This window comes from Lycium barbarum, chromosome 11, assembly GCF_019175385.1.
Source record: "Lycium barbarum isolate Lr01 chromosome 11, ASM1917538v2, whole genome shotgun sequence".
In the NCBI taxonomy this organism is placed as follows: Eukaryota; Viridiplantae; Streptophyta; class Magnoliopsida; order Solanales; family Solanaceae; genus Lycium; species Lycium barbarum.
The window spans coordinates 21,660,902-21,678,618 of record NC_083347.1 but is presented as its reverse complement, the minus strand read 5'-3'; the positions used below and the strand labels follow the sequence as shown (position 1 = coordinate 21,678,618).

At 36.9% G+C, this 17,717-nt stretch overlaps 1 protein-coding gene across 1 annotated transcript; it reads left to right on the top strand.

Moving 5' to 3' along the window:
• Window positions 1-14,377: 14,377 nt before the first annotated feature.
• LOC132618476 (1-aminocyclopropane-1-carboxylate oxidase 3-like) lies at window positions 14,378-16,583 on the top strand. The gene is made up of 4 exons (XM_060333520.1): window positions 14,378-14,592; window positions 14,928-15,154; window positions 15,516-15,849; window positions 16,064-16,583. Exons 1-4 carry the CDS (start codon window positions 14,488-14,490, stop codon window positions 16,355-16,357), a joined length of 960 nt encoding a protein of 319 aa, XP_060189503.1. The 5' UTR covers window positions 14,378-14,487; the 3' UTR covers window positions 16,358-16,583.
• The last annotated feature ends 1,134 nt before the right edge of the window (window positions 16,584-17,717 follow it).

The window sequence follows — 17,717 nt, the reverse complement described above, 5'->3', positions numbered from 1 at the left end:
GAAAATGAAAGGAAAATAGAGTAATTGTTCGCTGTCTTTGTTGATTAAAACTTGTGTTTTGTGAGGTTTTCGTTTTCAGCCCCCTCCTCCTTTTCTTTGTTCCCTGATTCAACTAGGATTATTTATAGGGTTTTGATTCATAGAGAGGAGCGGTGGTGATGATGAAAGGGAAAGAGAGGAGCGTGAGGAGTGGGTTCGTCCATGAGTGGAGGAGCGTAAGGTAGGGTCGGGAGTGGGGAGCGGCGGCGTTGAGTGGGGTAGCGGCGGTGATGAAAAAAAGGGAAAAAGAAAGAGAGGTAGGGTAGAAAGGAGGGAGGCGGCTGAAGTGGAGGAGTGGGGTCGTCGGTGTTAAGTGGGGAGGAGCGGGTGAAGAGCGTGGGAGAGAAGGGAAGGGAAGGGAAGAGGGTAGAGAGGGAGTGAGTTGCGGCTGAAAGAGGAAGAGAAAGAGAGAGAGATGAGCTGAGGGAGAAAAAGAAAGAGAGATTAGGGATTTAAGATTTGGGCCGGACCCGGGTCGAGTAAAAAATAGAATTGGGCTGGTCCGTTTGGGCTGGCCCATTAATTTAAATATGGGTTGAAAATGTGGGTTGGGTATAGAAATGTGGGTTGTTTGTTTTGGGTAGGAAATAATATTGTATTTGTATTTTAAGCCATTAATTTGCTGAAAATATTGGTCCTTCCTCCGCTATTTTAATTATTTCCGGGCTTCTAATTTAGTAACTAGTACAATATTTATTATGTGAAGATAAATAGTACTTAGTATATAGAAAGTAAGGATTTACAAAGTGTTGTCTTGTAATTAATTTAACGATCCCAAACCCGAAAGTGAAATGACGATGAACATTTAAAAATTGTGATAAATTAATACTTGTAATGTTAAAATAAAAGTAGCGAATATAAATAGCAGTGAAAATAAAGTATCTAGCTCGTCAATAAATTTAGACGTCCGAGTGAATAAAATTAAATAAAGGAGGGACAAAATTAGGTGTCAACAGATGCCCCTCTTCGACCGGAGGTGATGTAAGAATCTTCGGGCGAAGAAGTTGACGTAGTAGCCAATTTTGTTTGGACCAACGAGTATGAGTTTGTAAGAAAGTATGATTTAGGAAAATTAATGGAAAATATTATGAGGGCCGAAGGAATTATGGAAAATTATGTCCGAATCTCAGTTTCGAGTCGCCTACATATCTCGGGCTGCACGAGAATCAGGCCATATATAGTTCGAAAGTTTTTGTGGATTCATAATCTAGAGGGGGGTTGTAGACAGGTGACGAGAACGTTCAAGAATAGGACATATGCTTATAGCCTCCTAATTATAATGTGGCGCGCAACATACCCATAAGTAGGACTCTACTAGACACGGTGTAAATTCTTCAAAGATGCCCCAGTGTCGAGTTATGGAGACACTGGGTGTAGAAAGGAATATGAGATTGTGAGAAGAGTAAATTTAGTAGAGTTTTAGCGGTGGATGGGAAAGAGAAATTAACCTATGTATCACGTGTTTGTGGACATAGGCGGATTGAGTTCGAGAGTAGATTCGCGACCTTTGCTTGTGAATTTGGTATTCCTCTTCAGCCAATTTGCCCCAGTTCACTGCGTAAGATAATGTTCCACGTTGTGTTGCATCTCTGCTGGTTGTATTTTCTGCCAAAACTGAAATTCATGTCAGAATTAGTAATAAAGTTGAAAGTGTAAAATTATAAAGAGTGTAAAACGATAGTAAATATGAGTGTGGGAATAAAAAATGAAGCCGTGTGGCCAATGTTGTCTCTGGTTGTCCTCAGGGACTTGAATGAATGCATGATGCGTATGCTGAGGATGTGATAATATCTCTAGTTGCAGTTGAAGATGATAGTGATAAGGCCTCCGGCTGTCTTCCGGGACTCGATGATAAATGATATCTGCGAAATTTAAGGTGAACTCGTTAAAGTAGGTAAAGTAGATGATGAAATAAAGAAATGAAGTAAGGAGTAAAATAAGTGTATAGCCGTTTGGCTTTATGCAGGTGAGGCCCGTGTAGCCATGCGATGTCTCCGGTTGTCTTCGGGGACTTGATGATATGTCTCCGGTTGTCTTCGGGGACTTGATGCTATGTCTCCGGTTGTCTTCGGGGACTTGATGATATGTCTCCGGTTGTCTTCGGGGACTTGATGTTGTGTCTCCAGTTGTCTTCGGGGACTTGATGTTGTGCCTCCGGTTGTCTTCGGGGACTTGATGTTGTGCCTCCGGTTGTCTTCGGGGACTTGATGTTGTGCCTCCGGTTGTCTTCGGGGACTTGATGCTGTGCCTCCGGTTGTCTTCGGGGACTTGATGCTGTGTCTCCGGTTGTCTTCGGGGACTTGATGATATTCCTGTAAAGTTCAAGGTAAATCATTAGAGTTGATGATGTGTAGCCGTCTGGCTTATGCGTATGAGGCAGTATAGCCAAGTGATGCCCGGTTGTCTTCGGGATTTGATGATGCATCTCCGGTTGTCTTCAGAGATTTGATGATGTGTCTCCGGTTGTCTTCGGGGACTTGATGTTGTGCCTCCGGTTGTCTTTGGGGACTTGATGCTATGTCTCCGGTTGTCTTCGGGGACTTGATGTTGTGTCTCCGGTTGTCTTCGGGGACTTGATGATATTCCTGTAAAGTTCAAGGTAAATCATTAGAGTTGATGATGTGTAGCCGTCTGGCTTATGCGTATGAGGCAGTATAGCCAAGTGATGCCCGGTTGTCTTCGGGACTTGATGATGCATCTCCGGTTGTCTTCAGAGATTTGATTATGTGTCTCTGGTTGTCTTCGAGGACTTGACAATAATTCCTGCAAAATTCAGAGTAAAATGGTTAAAGCTGGTGAAGTATATGATAAAGTAATTGATAAAATATGGATCAAAGCGGTAGAATGGCCGTTTAGCGTATGATGTTGATGGTATCGTGACAGGCTGAACTAATGACGTGCGATCCTGATTTAATTCTCCTCCAACTTCGTCAATCTACAAAACAGGTATATAAAGTCATAAAGTTATTGTGATAAAATAAAATTAAAGATAGAGTTAGAAATAAAGCCGTTTGGCTTTTTAGGCGAGGCCATATTGAGCCAGATGATGCTTTTCTGCCATGATTGATAGACTTGACTGTTGATCTTGCGGTCTTAAGTTCCTGCACTCAAAGAAAAATTCTTAGTTTGGGAGGGGGAAGTTGATTCGTGTTGACTCGAAGCTTGACTTTGTTGGTGCTCCGTTCGTCTTGTTTTTTTGGATCTTGAGATCTCCGTTCAAGCCTCGGTAGATGAACAGTAGTGAAACAATTGCAAGAAAGTATTTTATTTGAAAGGTAGGTATGTAGGTATATGAATAAGGAAACGTGACTATATGTATATAAGTTGTTAAATATAAATATATATATATATGTAAATGTATGTAATGAAAGATATATGTGTAAATATATGTATGTAAGTTGTAAAATGTTCTGTCAACTTCGGACTGTGACATTTCTAAAGCAATTAGTTTATAACATTTCCTGTCTGGTAGCCTTAATCTTGTCAATGTCCCCGTTCTTTTGTCTATATTTTTTTTTTCAAAAAAATATGCCCCAGTTTTGGTTCTGAAGGGTGTACTAAATTTATGTTGCGGTGTGACCGAACCTTATATGGGTTGCCTACGTATCCGCTGAGGAATCAGGTCAGAACGTAGTTCGTAAGGGTGAATGGTCTGAAGTTTTTTCTGATAAAGGGACCGAACCCGATGTGGATTGCCTACGTATCCCACCAAGGGAATCAGGTCAGCGTAGTTCTGTTATACAAATGGTAAAAGATTTGTTGGATTTTTATCTAAGCGTGACGGACCTGTATGTTGATAGTCTACGAATCCCGCCGAGGGAATCAGGCTATATGTAGTTCTCCTTGTATAAGGATTTTTGGATTTTCTATTATAATACAACCGAACCCTATATGGGCTGCCTACGTATCCCACCAAAGGAATCAGGTCGGAACGTAGTTCGTATGCATAAGATATTTTGGACTTTTGTTCTAAATACAACCGAACCCTATGTGGGCTGCCTACGTATCCCCCATGGGAATCAGGTCAGCGTAGTTCGTATGCCTGCAAAATCATTTGATTTTTTTTTTGTTCTAAATGCAACCGAACCCTATGTGGGCTGCCTACGTATCCCCCATGGGAATCAGGTCAGCGTAGTTCGTATGCCTACAAAATCATTTGATTTTTTTTTGTTCTAAATGCAACCGAACCCTATGTGGGCTGCCTACGTATCCCGCATGGGAATCAGGTCAGCGTAGTTCGTACCTGGTTGTTAAAGGAAAGGTTGCAAACTAGGTTGTCTTACCTAATGTCGTCCTTTGATCTCTTCTTGGATTGCTAGCTTTCAGGCTTATGTCATCACCTATCGGTTATTTCAATTCTTTTGAGTGGAATCTTGTCTTGTCCCCTAGTTTCTTTGTTACTCTCTCGGGATGTATGTTGTTTATTAGTTCATTTTATGTCACAATCGTAGAGTTGACAGTTTTGATAAATAAAGTAGAAAATAGATGATTAAGGAGAATCAGAAATGCATTCATAGTTTTTGCAATTCAAGCTTCCACAAGATGAAGCAAAACAAACAGAAGTTTTGAGCATGATTCAAGCCTTTAAAAATAAAAGTTCACCACATGTTCAGTCTACCAAGACTCCTGGCGAGTCAGGGACGGAGTACAAGTCCAGTTCCTCAGAGTCTCTCCTGGTTCTGCACCCTGGATGGTTGGTGTCTCAGTAGTTGTAGCAGCAATCTTCACTGGCACTTGTTTTCGGATCATTCCCACAGGCGCAACGAACGTTGATGACATGCCTCTCTCCATCTTTTCCAATTGACGCAACGGCCTCCTTCCGATTCTTAACTTTCCGATAATTATCATGTTCGCGTTGGCGTTTTCGTGAGTAGGCAAAGGGATGGGGATCCATATCGGGTCGAGCTCCAGTGAGCTGGATCGCTCCTTCCTTAATCAAGGTTTCAATTTTGTTTTTGAGGCCATAGCAATCCTCAGTGGCATGTCCAGGAACTCCAGAATGATATGCACAATGCTTGGAACTATCAAACCATTTTGGAATAGGATTGAGAATTTTCCCTTCAATAGGTTGTACCACGCCTGCCGCTTTCAGTCTTTCAAATAGTTGAGCCAAAGGTTCAGCGAACTGAGTGTAATTACGGGTGTTTTTTGGAACAGGGTTTGGACGGACTTTATGTGTGGTATGTGGTCGATTTTGGTAAGTGGGAGCTTGGACAAGTGAGTTTTGATAGTGAGGTGCTCGAGGTTGGCAGTAGTTTGCTTGGGTGTTGTAGACAGGGTAAGGGAATAGTGGAACTTGGTAGGGTTCAACGTAATGATAAGGGAAGAAAGGCTGTTGTGGATGGTCAGAGTATGTAATGGCTTGGTTCGGTGGGTTTAGAAGAGTAATTGTAGGTGGTGGATTAGTGTTGGTGGGTAAATGAATGTAAGGAGTATGACCTAGTGATTGACTTGGTGGGTTGACGGGTGGTGGATCAGGAGCAGCATAGGTAGTGTAGGTTGGAGGTAAGTTGTTGTTGGTGGGTACAGTGTTTTGTGGAGGAAAATGTTCAGGGACTGGAGATTCAAGTGATGGAAAACGAGATGGGTTTGATGCGACGTTCTTAGGTTCAGGAGGCGGACTTTGGAGTGTAACAGATGAGTTGGTCATGTTTCTAACCCGATTCAGTTCTCCGCGTAGATCCTCAATCTCTTGAGTTAGGCGGGCGATATGTTCATCCCGTTGGATAGTAGTGCTATGTTCAGAAGTCTCAGGGGGATCATTAGAAACCATGATGTTTTCCGGACCAGTTGAAATAGGTGCGGTTAGATCAGACGTAATATTTGTCTTTCCTTGAACAACCCAGCTGCGTTGAGGTAACGATGATGTCTTTGACCTTGTGATGTAAGGATGGTCGGCCATTGAGTGTCAACACGAATCAACTCTCTTTTTGGGAATAAGATAAAGAAACATAAAGTATAAATGATGTTAGTCTTGTGAACATATCTGGGTAAAGTCATTATCACGTAAAGTCAAGTAAGTCATGTAGCAAATAATTCATCAAATAAAGTCAAGCAAGTTGTCAAACAAGTATATCAAACAATAACGTGTCCTAACATGCATGTGACCTCTTTGTGCCAGAGGTAGGCCTAACGTTTGTTTGAAGGGTAAAGTGTGCTATAATACATCGTTCCGTTGCTTTGATTAATTAAACAAAATTTATTTCCCCAAAATAAAGTACAAAAAGTTGTGTAATATTACATATCAAATGAATACAACATAAAGTGTGTCCTAATCTAAATAAAGTAAATAAAATTCTATGCCTAACTTCTAGCGTCATTTGTTGTACTCCAATGCAAATCTATACCTGTCATAGGAACGTTAGTCATTCCCTCCCTCCTAAAGTTTAATTAATTAGAGCAAATAGTCAATATTTAGGCACTTATCCTTCAAACATGTATATAAAGTATGATTATTGTCGCTTGGGGTCGTGAACCCGCTTGGACGTTTGGGTAAAGTCATCTAATGGGTTTAATACACCAAGGGTATTAAACCTCCAAGGTTATGAAATGTATGCTCTTAATAAAGGGTGTTGGTTTAGCTCTATCCTAGGTTGACTAAGAGTGGGTTTACTAGACGCAAGGTTCCCGAGCGGACTACTCGAGTGAGAAGGCTACGCGGTCCCCGTTACTCGGGCACCCCGCGCATACGCCAACTCTCCTAAAATTTGGATTCTACGAAAGAAATTTGCGGGTGCGCAAAACACACCTCGCGTGTACGTGTGATAGTGTGAGTTTTCCAGAAGTGGAAGAAATATGAACGGAATGACAATTTATCAAAGCAGTAACACATAAACAGTTTATATCGAACAAACAGTTTATATCAAACAAACAATTAATAGCATGAAAAGACAGTTAAGCATGTAAAAATAGTTTAAGCAAATAAAGTTAGCACACAAATCCTAATTAAATACAAGTCCGTTATGGTTAGAACCTAGGTAAGATTCCCCAGCGGAGTCGCCAAGCTGTCACACCCCATTTTAACCCGTGAGAGCTAAATTTAGAAGTACGACATATTGGAGATTCCTGTTTTTTTGTTTGTGTTATGTTAAGGAGTCGCCACCTAATTATTTACGGTGAATTAGGACACCTAAAGTTTATTAAAGTTATGTTTAAAGTTAACTCTGTTTAAGGTCTGCGAAACTTAAGATTCTAGGTAAGGGTTCAATTAGTCTAAAGGGAAGGTATTAGACACCCTTTAAGACCCATTAACAATGGTTAACCAACCGGACTTAAAATTAATTAGGCTAAGTATAACATTTTAAATATTTTGGAAAATAGCTTATAAGCGTTGCTAAAGTTTTAAAACGTAATAAAGTAATAATGTTATAAAAATAAGATTTGTACAATATAATAATTTGTATGAAAAGAGACTTTAAGGATTATTAAGGGTGAATTTGAAGATGTAATGGTTTTCATGTAGGGACTCAGTTTAGCGAACTTAAATTTTGGATAAAATTGTATTACTACGACAATACCAACTGAAATCTAGCTTTATTATAAATAGGATACAAAGGACATGAGTTTCTTTTTGTTGACTTTATTTGGTTATTTTAGACTAAAGTATACATAGCTGAATAAATCTTAAAAATAATGTTTATAAAGTATACTTGGATTGGTATTTATATATTAGTGACATCTTGAAAGTTTTTAAGATAGTAGAAGTGAATCATGATTCTTTTAGTTCAAAATATGTAGGCATGCTATTTTAAAAAAAGAATCAATTATTCTAAGAAAGATAAATATTATGAATATTATAAATAACTTTAATATAAAAGAAGAAAATGAAACTTTTATGAAATTACTCATTAATTTTTCCTTTAAATTAACTACCCATTATTAAACTAAACCTCGCTAATTCGCTAAAGTCCACCTTAACCTAAGCAAATAAAACAAATAAAGTGTTAGTCATGTAATTACAAATTAAATACACAAAAGTAAAATAAAATGGGAGAGTAAATGATTTAAAGGGCTCAGCCCATTGTGAAACTACTGCTGCTACCGCCACTGTTATGGGCCTCAGCCCAAAATATTATCCTTGGCTGCAGGTGGGCTGACCGGACAGAGGGTACAGATTTTGTTGGGCTTTAGCCCAACGCCAAATGCGGGAGATGACGGGTCGCTTGGACTCGTATGCGAGATGTCATGCATAAAAATGAAAAGAAAAGGATTAGTAACGATTCAATGAATAAAGTTAAACATGTAGAACATAAACTAAAAAAAGGATCAGTAGATTGTGAATATTCTGTGTATATTTAAGTATATCTCATGTATACACATTCATAAGGATGTATAAGAAGGTTAACACCAGGGAAGGTTTAAACCTATACCAATGAGACCCTATTGCACTTATCTATTGTGTACATCTTTCTCCATTTGCACACTACTATCAAACACTGCTGCTATACAGTGAGTAAAAGCACTTTAACATATAGAATCATAAGAGAATGGACAAGGTAAGACTTATATTGGATTCAGATAAATAACTATAGAAGCAACTAGTATAGCACACATTTAGAAGACATGTTTTCGCAACTATATTAATCCAGAGTCCCATAATCCAATAAGTACCCAACAAAGTTTCTAAAGATCACAACAAATAAGCAATATCACCATGCTATAATAACATCTATTATAAGCGAACAAATAAGGTGGGTTTCAAAGAACTCAAAATCAGTTTAAACCAACAGAAAGAGAACCAGATAGTACATGTTTGTACAGAGCCATGCTAGGCCAAACAGACAACAAGAAAAGGCACAAACTCATACAGATTTTCATTACTCAAAAGTAGACAGTTTGGAGGTGATAAGACCAGATTCCAAGCGATTTGGGAGACATGTATGATAATCATTTAAACTTTGCATAGAGTGTAAGCAAGTTCAAGAAGCAAATAAGCTCAAGATTAACAGCAAGCAAGCAAGTAGTATTATTTATAGAAATAGGACATGAATATCATGCTTGGACTTAGACACTTAGCAGGCCACAGTGGAGCTAAAAAGAAACGAGTGACAAACAAGAAGCAAACTCAGAAATTGCGGCTATAATAAACTCAAGACAAGGGCACCCTATCAATACTTAAGTCTTGGCAACAAACAAACTCCCAGGTAGGTTCACATTAGACAGTCAAGCCTCAGTCAACACAAACCAAAACAAATAGCTTTATCATGCAAAATTCAGACTGCCAGGCTCACATATTATGCATAATAACCATAAGAATGATAGGTAGTGACCTTAGTGACCACACATTGGTCACAAATTCATTGCAACCAGAGGATAAAATTAAGCAATGGTAGCATACACCAATCAAGTAAGGTAAATTAACACGTTCGCAGAGTGTGATAATCACAGATAGAGGGGTAAGTCAACTAAACAAGTAGGCTAGTTTAAACATGGAAGGTTTACATATCTTTAAACCACACTGATCAAACATGTTGAGAGTAGAGTAGCATTTAAATAAGTCCCTTTCACACACAAAATTTTGAAATGAGTCATGTGACAGTTAGCATGTGTCCAGACAGTTAACCCAAATAACTTATACGACAATCAAGTTTTAAATTAACACCAAACACCTCTGCCTTTGAAGGCCAAACCATATAATTTAAAGAAAATCACACCAACTCATTTGAACAGATAAAAGCATATCATTATCTCTTAACATCAATCAGATTCTTTCTTTTAACAAACACAATCATGATAATGCAAGCTGGAGGAAACCACAACTAAACAGACATGCGACTACCATCTAGCATTAATCGAATTCGACTTAAACCATGCAGTAATGACGTAATAAGCTTATTCCACATTAATCTTATCAGCTTAAACAAAACAGCCACGACTTTGTAGACAAAATAAAATCAACAACCAATATCGACATGTCGTATATTCATTTCGTCCTATCTCAAACCAAATAAATTACATTCATGACCGAATACATTATCTCGAATAAAATAGAGCAAAAGAGGGACAGCGCTACATACGCGAATTCATGATATCTATTCGTATCGCCTTTTAACCCTTACACATAAATCAGACTCCCAGATTAAATTAAATCATCCAACAACTATAACAGCTACACGAAATAAGAAATGCAAACAGGTTTTTTTGAATCACGACTGGTCATAACAAGGCATTAAAACATGATTTCTCTATGTTAACAGAAATTTAACAAGACAATAAATCTGAACAACAGCAGAATATACACAATTTCAAGTCCAAACATGATTTCAACACAACATTATCAGCTAAAGAAACTAAACAGAAGACGTCATTACCTTTTTGTGGTACAGTTAAGTGGGGATCGACGAGGTCTTGAATCTACACTCGAACGCAACGAACTCGAAATCGATTAAAGAAACTAAAGTTTTAAACAGAAAATGAAAGGAAAATAGAGTAATTGTTCGCTGTCTTTGTTGATTAAAACTTGTGTTTTGTGAGGTTTTCGTTTTCAGCCCCCTCCTCCTTTTCTTTGTTCCCTGATTCAACTAGGATTATTTATAGGGTTTTGATTCATAGAGAGGAGCGGTGGTGATGATGAAAGGGAAAGAGAGGAGCGTGAGGAGTGGGTTCGTCCGTGAGTGGAGGAGCGTAAGGTAGGGTCGGGAGTGGGGAGCGGCGGCGTTGAGTGGGGTAGCGGCGGTGATGAAAAAAAAGGGAAAAAGAAAGAGAGGTAGGGTAGAAAGGAGGGAGGCGGCTGAAGTGGAGGAGTGGGGTCGTCGGTGTTAAGTGGGGAGGAGCGGGTGAGGAGCGTGGGAGAGAAGGGAAGGGAAGGGAAGAGGGTAGAGAGGGAGTGAGTTGCGGCTGAAAGAGGAAGAGAAAGAGAGAGAGATGAGCTGAGGGAGAAAAAGAAAGAGAGATTAGGGATTTAAGATTTGGGCCGGACCCGGGTCGAGTAAAAAATAGAATTGGGCTGGTCCGTTTGGGCTGGCCCATTAATTTAAATATGGGTTGAAAATGTGGGTTGGGTATAGAAATGTGGGTTGTTTGTTTTGGGTAGGAAATAATATTGTATTTGTATTTTAAGCCATTAATTTGCTGAAAATATTGGTCCTTCCTCCGCTATTTTAATTATTCCGGGCTTCTAATTTAGTAACTAGTACAATATTTATTATGTGAAGATAAATAGTAATTAGTATATAGAAAGTAAGGATTTACAAAGTGTTGTCTTGTAATTAATTTAACGATCCCAAACCCGAAAGTGAAATGACGATGAACATTTAAAATTTGTGATAAATTAATACTTGTAATGTTAAAATAAAAGTAGCGAATATAAATAGCAGTGAAAATAAAGTATCTAGCTCGTCAATAAATTTAGACGTCCGAGTGAATAAAATTAAATAAAGGAGGGACAAAATTGGGTGTCAACAATACCCACCTCCTGGAGAGATAAGTTACAAGAATTATATGTGTTATTTTTGTGGTATGAAATTAAGACATTGTGATACGTACCTGCCGTACGTAGAAACATCTCGAATAATTTTATTAAAGTATAATTCTAAGGCAAGAGGAAGCAGAGTATAATGCTTTCTACCATAACGATATTGATACATTATGGTTAGTTGTTATTGATTTCCTAGAAGGAAATAAACGTTAATGTGTCTCTTCCTGAAGGATATGATTACTATATGGTTGCCGCTTTAATACAAAATATTCAGATGTTAATGGCTAATCGCCTTGAAGGAGATATCTGAAATACTAAAGCTTAGAGCTTAACGTTTGCTTTTCGTAATTTATAGTTTAAAATTGTCTTTAAATTTTTATTTGATTACTATTCTCTTTCATGACACTAATGGTGTCTGAACAAATTTTCTTTCATGATACAAGACGTATCTAAAGAAATATTTGGTAAAAGAAACTAATTATCAAGGGCTCCAGAAGAGTTAATTATTTATATAAAATCTCATGCAATAGTAAATTGGGAGTTTATTAAAATAAAATAGAAAAAATACATTTGTAAACATTCATAAATAAAGAGATTAAAAGTGGCACAATTTAGTTAATTGATGGTTTGAATATATTTGATCAAATATTGCAAGTAGTAAAATCAATCCATCAATAGAGGAACGCTCGTGGTCTCGACTCTTTTCTTCTTTTTCCTCCTATAAAGAAAATTCAAATGAACATTTTTCTTGGTGTTACTATTTCTACTCAGCGATTTGCAATTAAATAACCAGAATTATAAAGATAAACTTAATTAGTTACACCCAACAAAAATAATTAAATGTCAATTTGGGCGTCTTAATTGGTAAAATTATTATTATATAGCCCACGCTTGCATGTGTATCAGCTTGATTTTTATGTGGAAAATTAGTTAGATAATGAATTTTCACAATTAATTGAGTAAAGTTATCTGATGAACCAAATGGATGACAAAGCAAAAATACATAGCAAATATGACATGTTCTAAGTTCAACAATATCAGAGTCAATAATAGTTAACATCAGGATTAGAAGTAACTTAAGAATATAGTTTTAGAAACGTGATTCCTATGTCTAAATTACTCTAATATCATCTTCAACTTCTTCAAATCTTTTGGCGTAATCTCGATTTTCTTGTCAAAATCCACCAAGGAAATACCTCCTATGGCCACTTATAAATTTATAAAGAACTATAAAATCAATTGACTCAAATCTACGTAGCCACCATAGTCTAATGTCTAAAGTTAAACATTAATAAGAGATTTGTAGAATTTAAATAAAGTATTTATATTAAGAACAGAAGAAGTTTTCAGTAAAGTGTATCAAGAATATCTCCAAGTTCTAAGACCAATAAAAAATAAATCTGCATAAGTTATTTTTAATCCCAGTACTCATATAATTTCATCCTTTAGGAATTTAACAAGAAAACACGAAGGCCTGTACGGGTTGTTGTTATAATTCATGATCTCAAACTAACATATAAATGAAGCAATAAATTAAACTGGCCTTTTATATAGTGGCAGAGTTAGAAACCCTTATAAGTTCAAAACCAACTATATTAATCTTTTATTTTTATTTTTTATAAAAGAGATTTAGCAAGTTATGTATGATATATATAAAAAATTATATACGCAGTACAGACATTGGATATATTGAAACCCCTATTCCATACAGAGTTCTGGCGCTACTCTTAAGAGTTAATTTGTCAAACAAGACAATTTTTTTTTTAGCTGATTTAACCAGACAAAATTACTCCAACCAATAGTGCTACCAAGACCTTAGCTAGTGGCAAAAAAATTAGCTCATGAAAATATGACCTGCTTAACTTATTTCGGGTCATTTGCACTTTTGTCCTGTTTTGTGTTGCTCTTTAATTTTTCACCTCCAAATGATTTTTGCCCTTCAAAATTGAACTAATGCCTAAAGGAACACAAGTTATGCATCATAATACCCACAAGTTATGCATGTGCCCTTAAAGAACTTATGCTTCGCTAGGCATAGATTCGGTTTTGAAGGGCAAAAATTAAAGACCAGTCCATTTGAAGGGTAAACCGTGCAATTACTTCATTTCTTTCAGTTCGGGCGGATCATTGAATCGTTTATTTATAACCGTTCAATTCAGTCCATCTAAAATCTGAGCTGATATATAGCCCAAAAAAATCCATTAAATATCATGTCAAAATAGATATACATTTTTTTGTTTGAGATGTGTCATATTTCACATATAAAGGAAAAAAAAAAGTTTTATTTAGTACTAACTAATCACAGAAGAAACAAACAAAGACATTACAAACTTAGTGAGAATTAGAGGGTTAAGTTATGAATTGTTTCTTAGCCCACAAATTACTTTTAGACTGATCATTGACCCGTCCATTTATTAACACAATTCATTTTGACCCGTTCATATTCAATTCATCCCCACTCATTTAACACCCCTAGCCTGGGCTCTCTCCACGAAGTTTCTTAAGAAAATATAAGCAGTTAAACGTGCAGCGTCATGATTATTGTGAAATTCATGGCAACTTCCGAAACACATAGGCGTAGCATCTCAGTCAAACTGTCTCAAAAGAAATAAAAAATAACACATGAAACAAAAGCACAATAGTTTCCACTAGTGCAGCCATGATCCACCACACCAATAGGAGCCTTGTATTCTGGTCAAGATGGCTCCTCCAGTTGTCTTAATACCAAAATCCCCTTAGTAGGTAAGATTGTTCAACAAGTAACTATGACTCACAAGGTAGACTTGGACTTGGACATCTCATGGAAACTTGGAATTAAGATCGTGCATTGTGGGGCCACACTACTATTTTTAGCCTCCTCATTGTTGTTATAATTCCTACTTTCGTGATTTCTTCTCCTATAAATACCCTCATAAGCCTCATTCTTTTGCATCAAATATTAATCTAGAATTCATTCATTTCTTCAATCTTTTGATTCACACATATTCTATTTATTATTAACGCATTTAGAAACACATCTTTTACCAAGAAAGATGGAGAACTTCCCAATTATTAACTTGGAGAAGCTCAATGGAGCTGAGAGATCCAACACCATGGAAATGATTAAAGATGCCTGTGAGAACTGGGGCTTCTTTGAGGTAATTACAGTTTGCATAAACATATATTACTCCCTTTGTTTTAATTTATGCTCATATTTTACCATTTTAATTTGTTTAAAAAGGAACATCACTTTCTATATTTAGAACCTGCAATTCCAGCATCCTGCATGGTATGTTTAATATCACGGCAAGATCTAAAGGGCATTTTGGTATATTAAGCACATCTTTAATTTTAGATCACATGACTCAAAAGTTTTCCTTAATTTTTCAGTCAAACTGAGACATATAAAATAAGATAGGGGAATAGTAATATTTAAGCTTGTAAGAAATCTTGCATATTGATGTACTGATGTTTGTTTATGTCATTATTGCAGTTGGTCAACCATGGAATTCCACATGAAGTAATGGACACAGTGGAGAAATTGACAAAGGGACATTACAAGAAGTGCATGGAACAGAGGTTTAAAGAATTGGTTGCCAGCAAAGGTCTTGAAGCAGTGAAAGCTGAGGTCACTGATTTGGATTGGGAAAGCACTTTCTTCTTGCGCCATCTTCCTGCTTCTAACATCTCTCAAGTGCCCGACCTTGTTGACAAATACAGGTAGATTGTCCGTATATATAGCTTAAATCCTTATTTCATAAGTGACCTAATTGTGCAAAAACCTTTACACCATCAGAATATAAAAGTTAAACTTAACATAGACCTTTGACAATTTCACTGCATGGAATATTACACCATCAGTAACTTTTCCAGCATTAACTCTCCGAGATCTCAAGCTTGTGAAATGTGAGGTTCTTGAAAAGTTGAAGGACAATACTGTACCTAACTTCACATGCAAAACACATTACACCTCTGTTATTCTTTTATTTTTTGGGGTGTTCCCCACATGTAAGATACACTGGCTTAAAGATATATAGTACTCAATGAAGTTTCTTATCAATGTTGCCCCAAAATAATGCAGAGAGGTCATGAGAGATTTTGCTAAAAGACTTGAGAAGTTGGCGGAGGAGTTACTGGACCTGCTTTGTGAAAATCTTGGGCTTGAAAAGGGTTACTTGAAAAGGGCATTTTATGGATCAAAAGGTCCCAATTTTGGGACTAAGGTGAGCAATTACCCACCATGCCCCAAGCCCGATTTGATAAAGGGACTCCGTGCTCACACAGACGCTGGTGGCATAATACTTCTATTCCAAGATGACAAAGTGAGCGGCCTTCAACTCCTCAAAGACGGACAGTGGATCGATGTTCCTCCCATGCGCCACTCTATTGTGGTTAATCTTGGCGACCAACTTGAGGTAAAAAAAGAAAAAAATACATTTGATACGACGAAAGTTATTCTTTTATAAAAAGATTATTTTGGTAATATAAGAGGACAAGGTTTTGTGTCAGAATGTGGAATTTGACTTTTGTCATACTAAACACGTATTATGTGTCAGTTATTTTTTGTCAAAACTTAGAATTATATACTAGAAGGTTACTTAACTATTTATCATCAAATGAAAAAAACAGGTGATCACCAATGGAAAATACAAGAGTGTGATGCACAGAGTGATTGCTCAGACAGACGGGACTCAAATGTCACTAGCTTCATTTTATAATCCAGGAAATGATGCAGTAATCTATCCAGCATCAACTTTGGTTGAAAAAGAGGAAGAGGAAAGCAAACAAGTTTACCCAAAATTTGTGTTTGATGATTACATGAAGTTATATGCTGGACTCAAGTTTCAGGCCAAAGAGCCAAGATTTGAAACCATGAAGGCCATGGAAGCAGATGTGAAAAGTGATCCGATTGCAACTGCTTAGATTCCAATTTAATTGGAAAGATGGAGTTTGAAAAGAAAATGATTCGTTTTAGAAGTTTTACTAATTAAACCTAGCTATGTACACATTAGTTCCCCTTCCTTTGTATGGTAGAATCAAGCCATTCAAAATGATTGTGATTTGCTCCATATATAGGAGTAAAGGTTGTACTATATCAAAATAAATTGACAAATAAAAGCTGCCTTTTAGGGCTAGGTTATTATATAAATTACTTGCAGTGTTCCATTCCTTCTTATGGATTTTCAATTTATCTAACTTCCCTATTTTCACTTTTTGGACATAGTTATATTGATGATTGAATTTGGTCGACCAAATTTGAGAAATTGACTATGAAGATTTTGATTGCTGACATATATAGAGCATAATTTTCTGTCAAATGATCAGACCATCTAAAGGGAAAAGAGAAATAAAAATGGATTAGGTAAGTTAGCCGAAAGAGGGTAAGAGATCTCATTTTCTCGTCTTTTTCTTGTCTCATCAAACCAATTCGTCTGGAAATTGGTAAATTCTGTTTGTTTCTACATCTTACTTCTAAAAGGTTGACTACTAGGGTTTATATATAAATTTTAAAGGAACCAACCAACGGTAGTAATTTGAGTGGAAAAGGCAAGAGAGGATGAAGTTAATAGAGGGAAAAAGTCAAATTACGTGATTTCTTTGTTTGTTTTTCTTTTTTCAAGATGTCTTTAACCGAGAAAGGATACTGAAGCTGGAATTCAAAATAAAAATTTAGCGATGCGCTGAGAATGTTTACTGCTTGACTTGATGCGAAAAAGGTTTCCCTCAATCCACCGAATCTGATGAACATGGCCGACGTGAGGAGAGCCATCAAAAATCGATGACCACACGATAGGAGGATATGAATGTTACTGTAGCTGATTTAAAGAGGAAAAATATATTTCGTACAAGGTGTGGGATAAAGGGTAAAACTTGCTTTATGATTATTGATAGTGAAGGGATGCTAATGTGGTGATTTCGTGCGTGGTGGAGATGTTGGAACTTAAATGCGTCAATCACATGACTACTCCTTATAAGCGGCAATTGTTGAGTAATTTTGGTGTGCTTAGGGTGACTAAGCAATGCATGATTTCTGTCACCTTTGGGAGGTATTCCGATAATGTTCTTTGTTAGCTAAATTTCAATGCAAGATTGTCATATCATGCTTGGGCAGCCATGATAGTTTAATAAGAATGCACTTAATGATAAGAGAAAGAATAGAGTTTCTCTTCAGCTAAATAGAAGAAAATATATACTTGCACCTTTAACGTCATCCCAAATTTATGAAGATCATAAACGTGTGAGGGAGATAATGAAAAATTATGAGAGAGAAAGTACGAGAGAA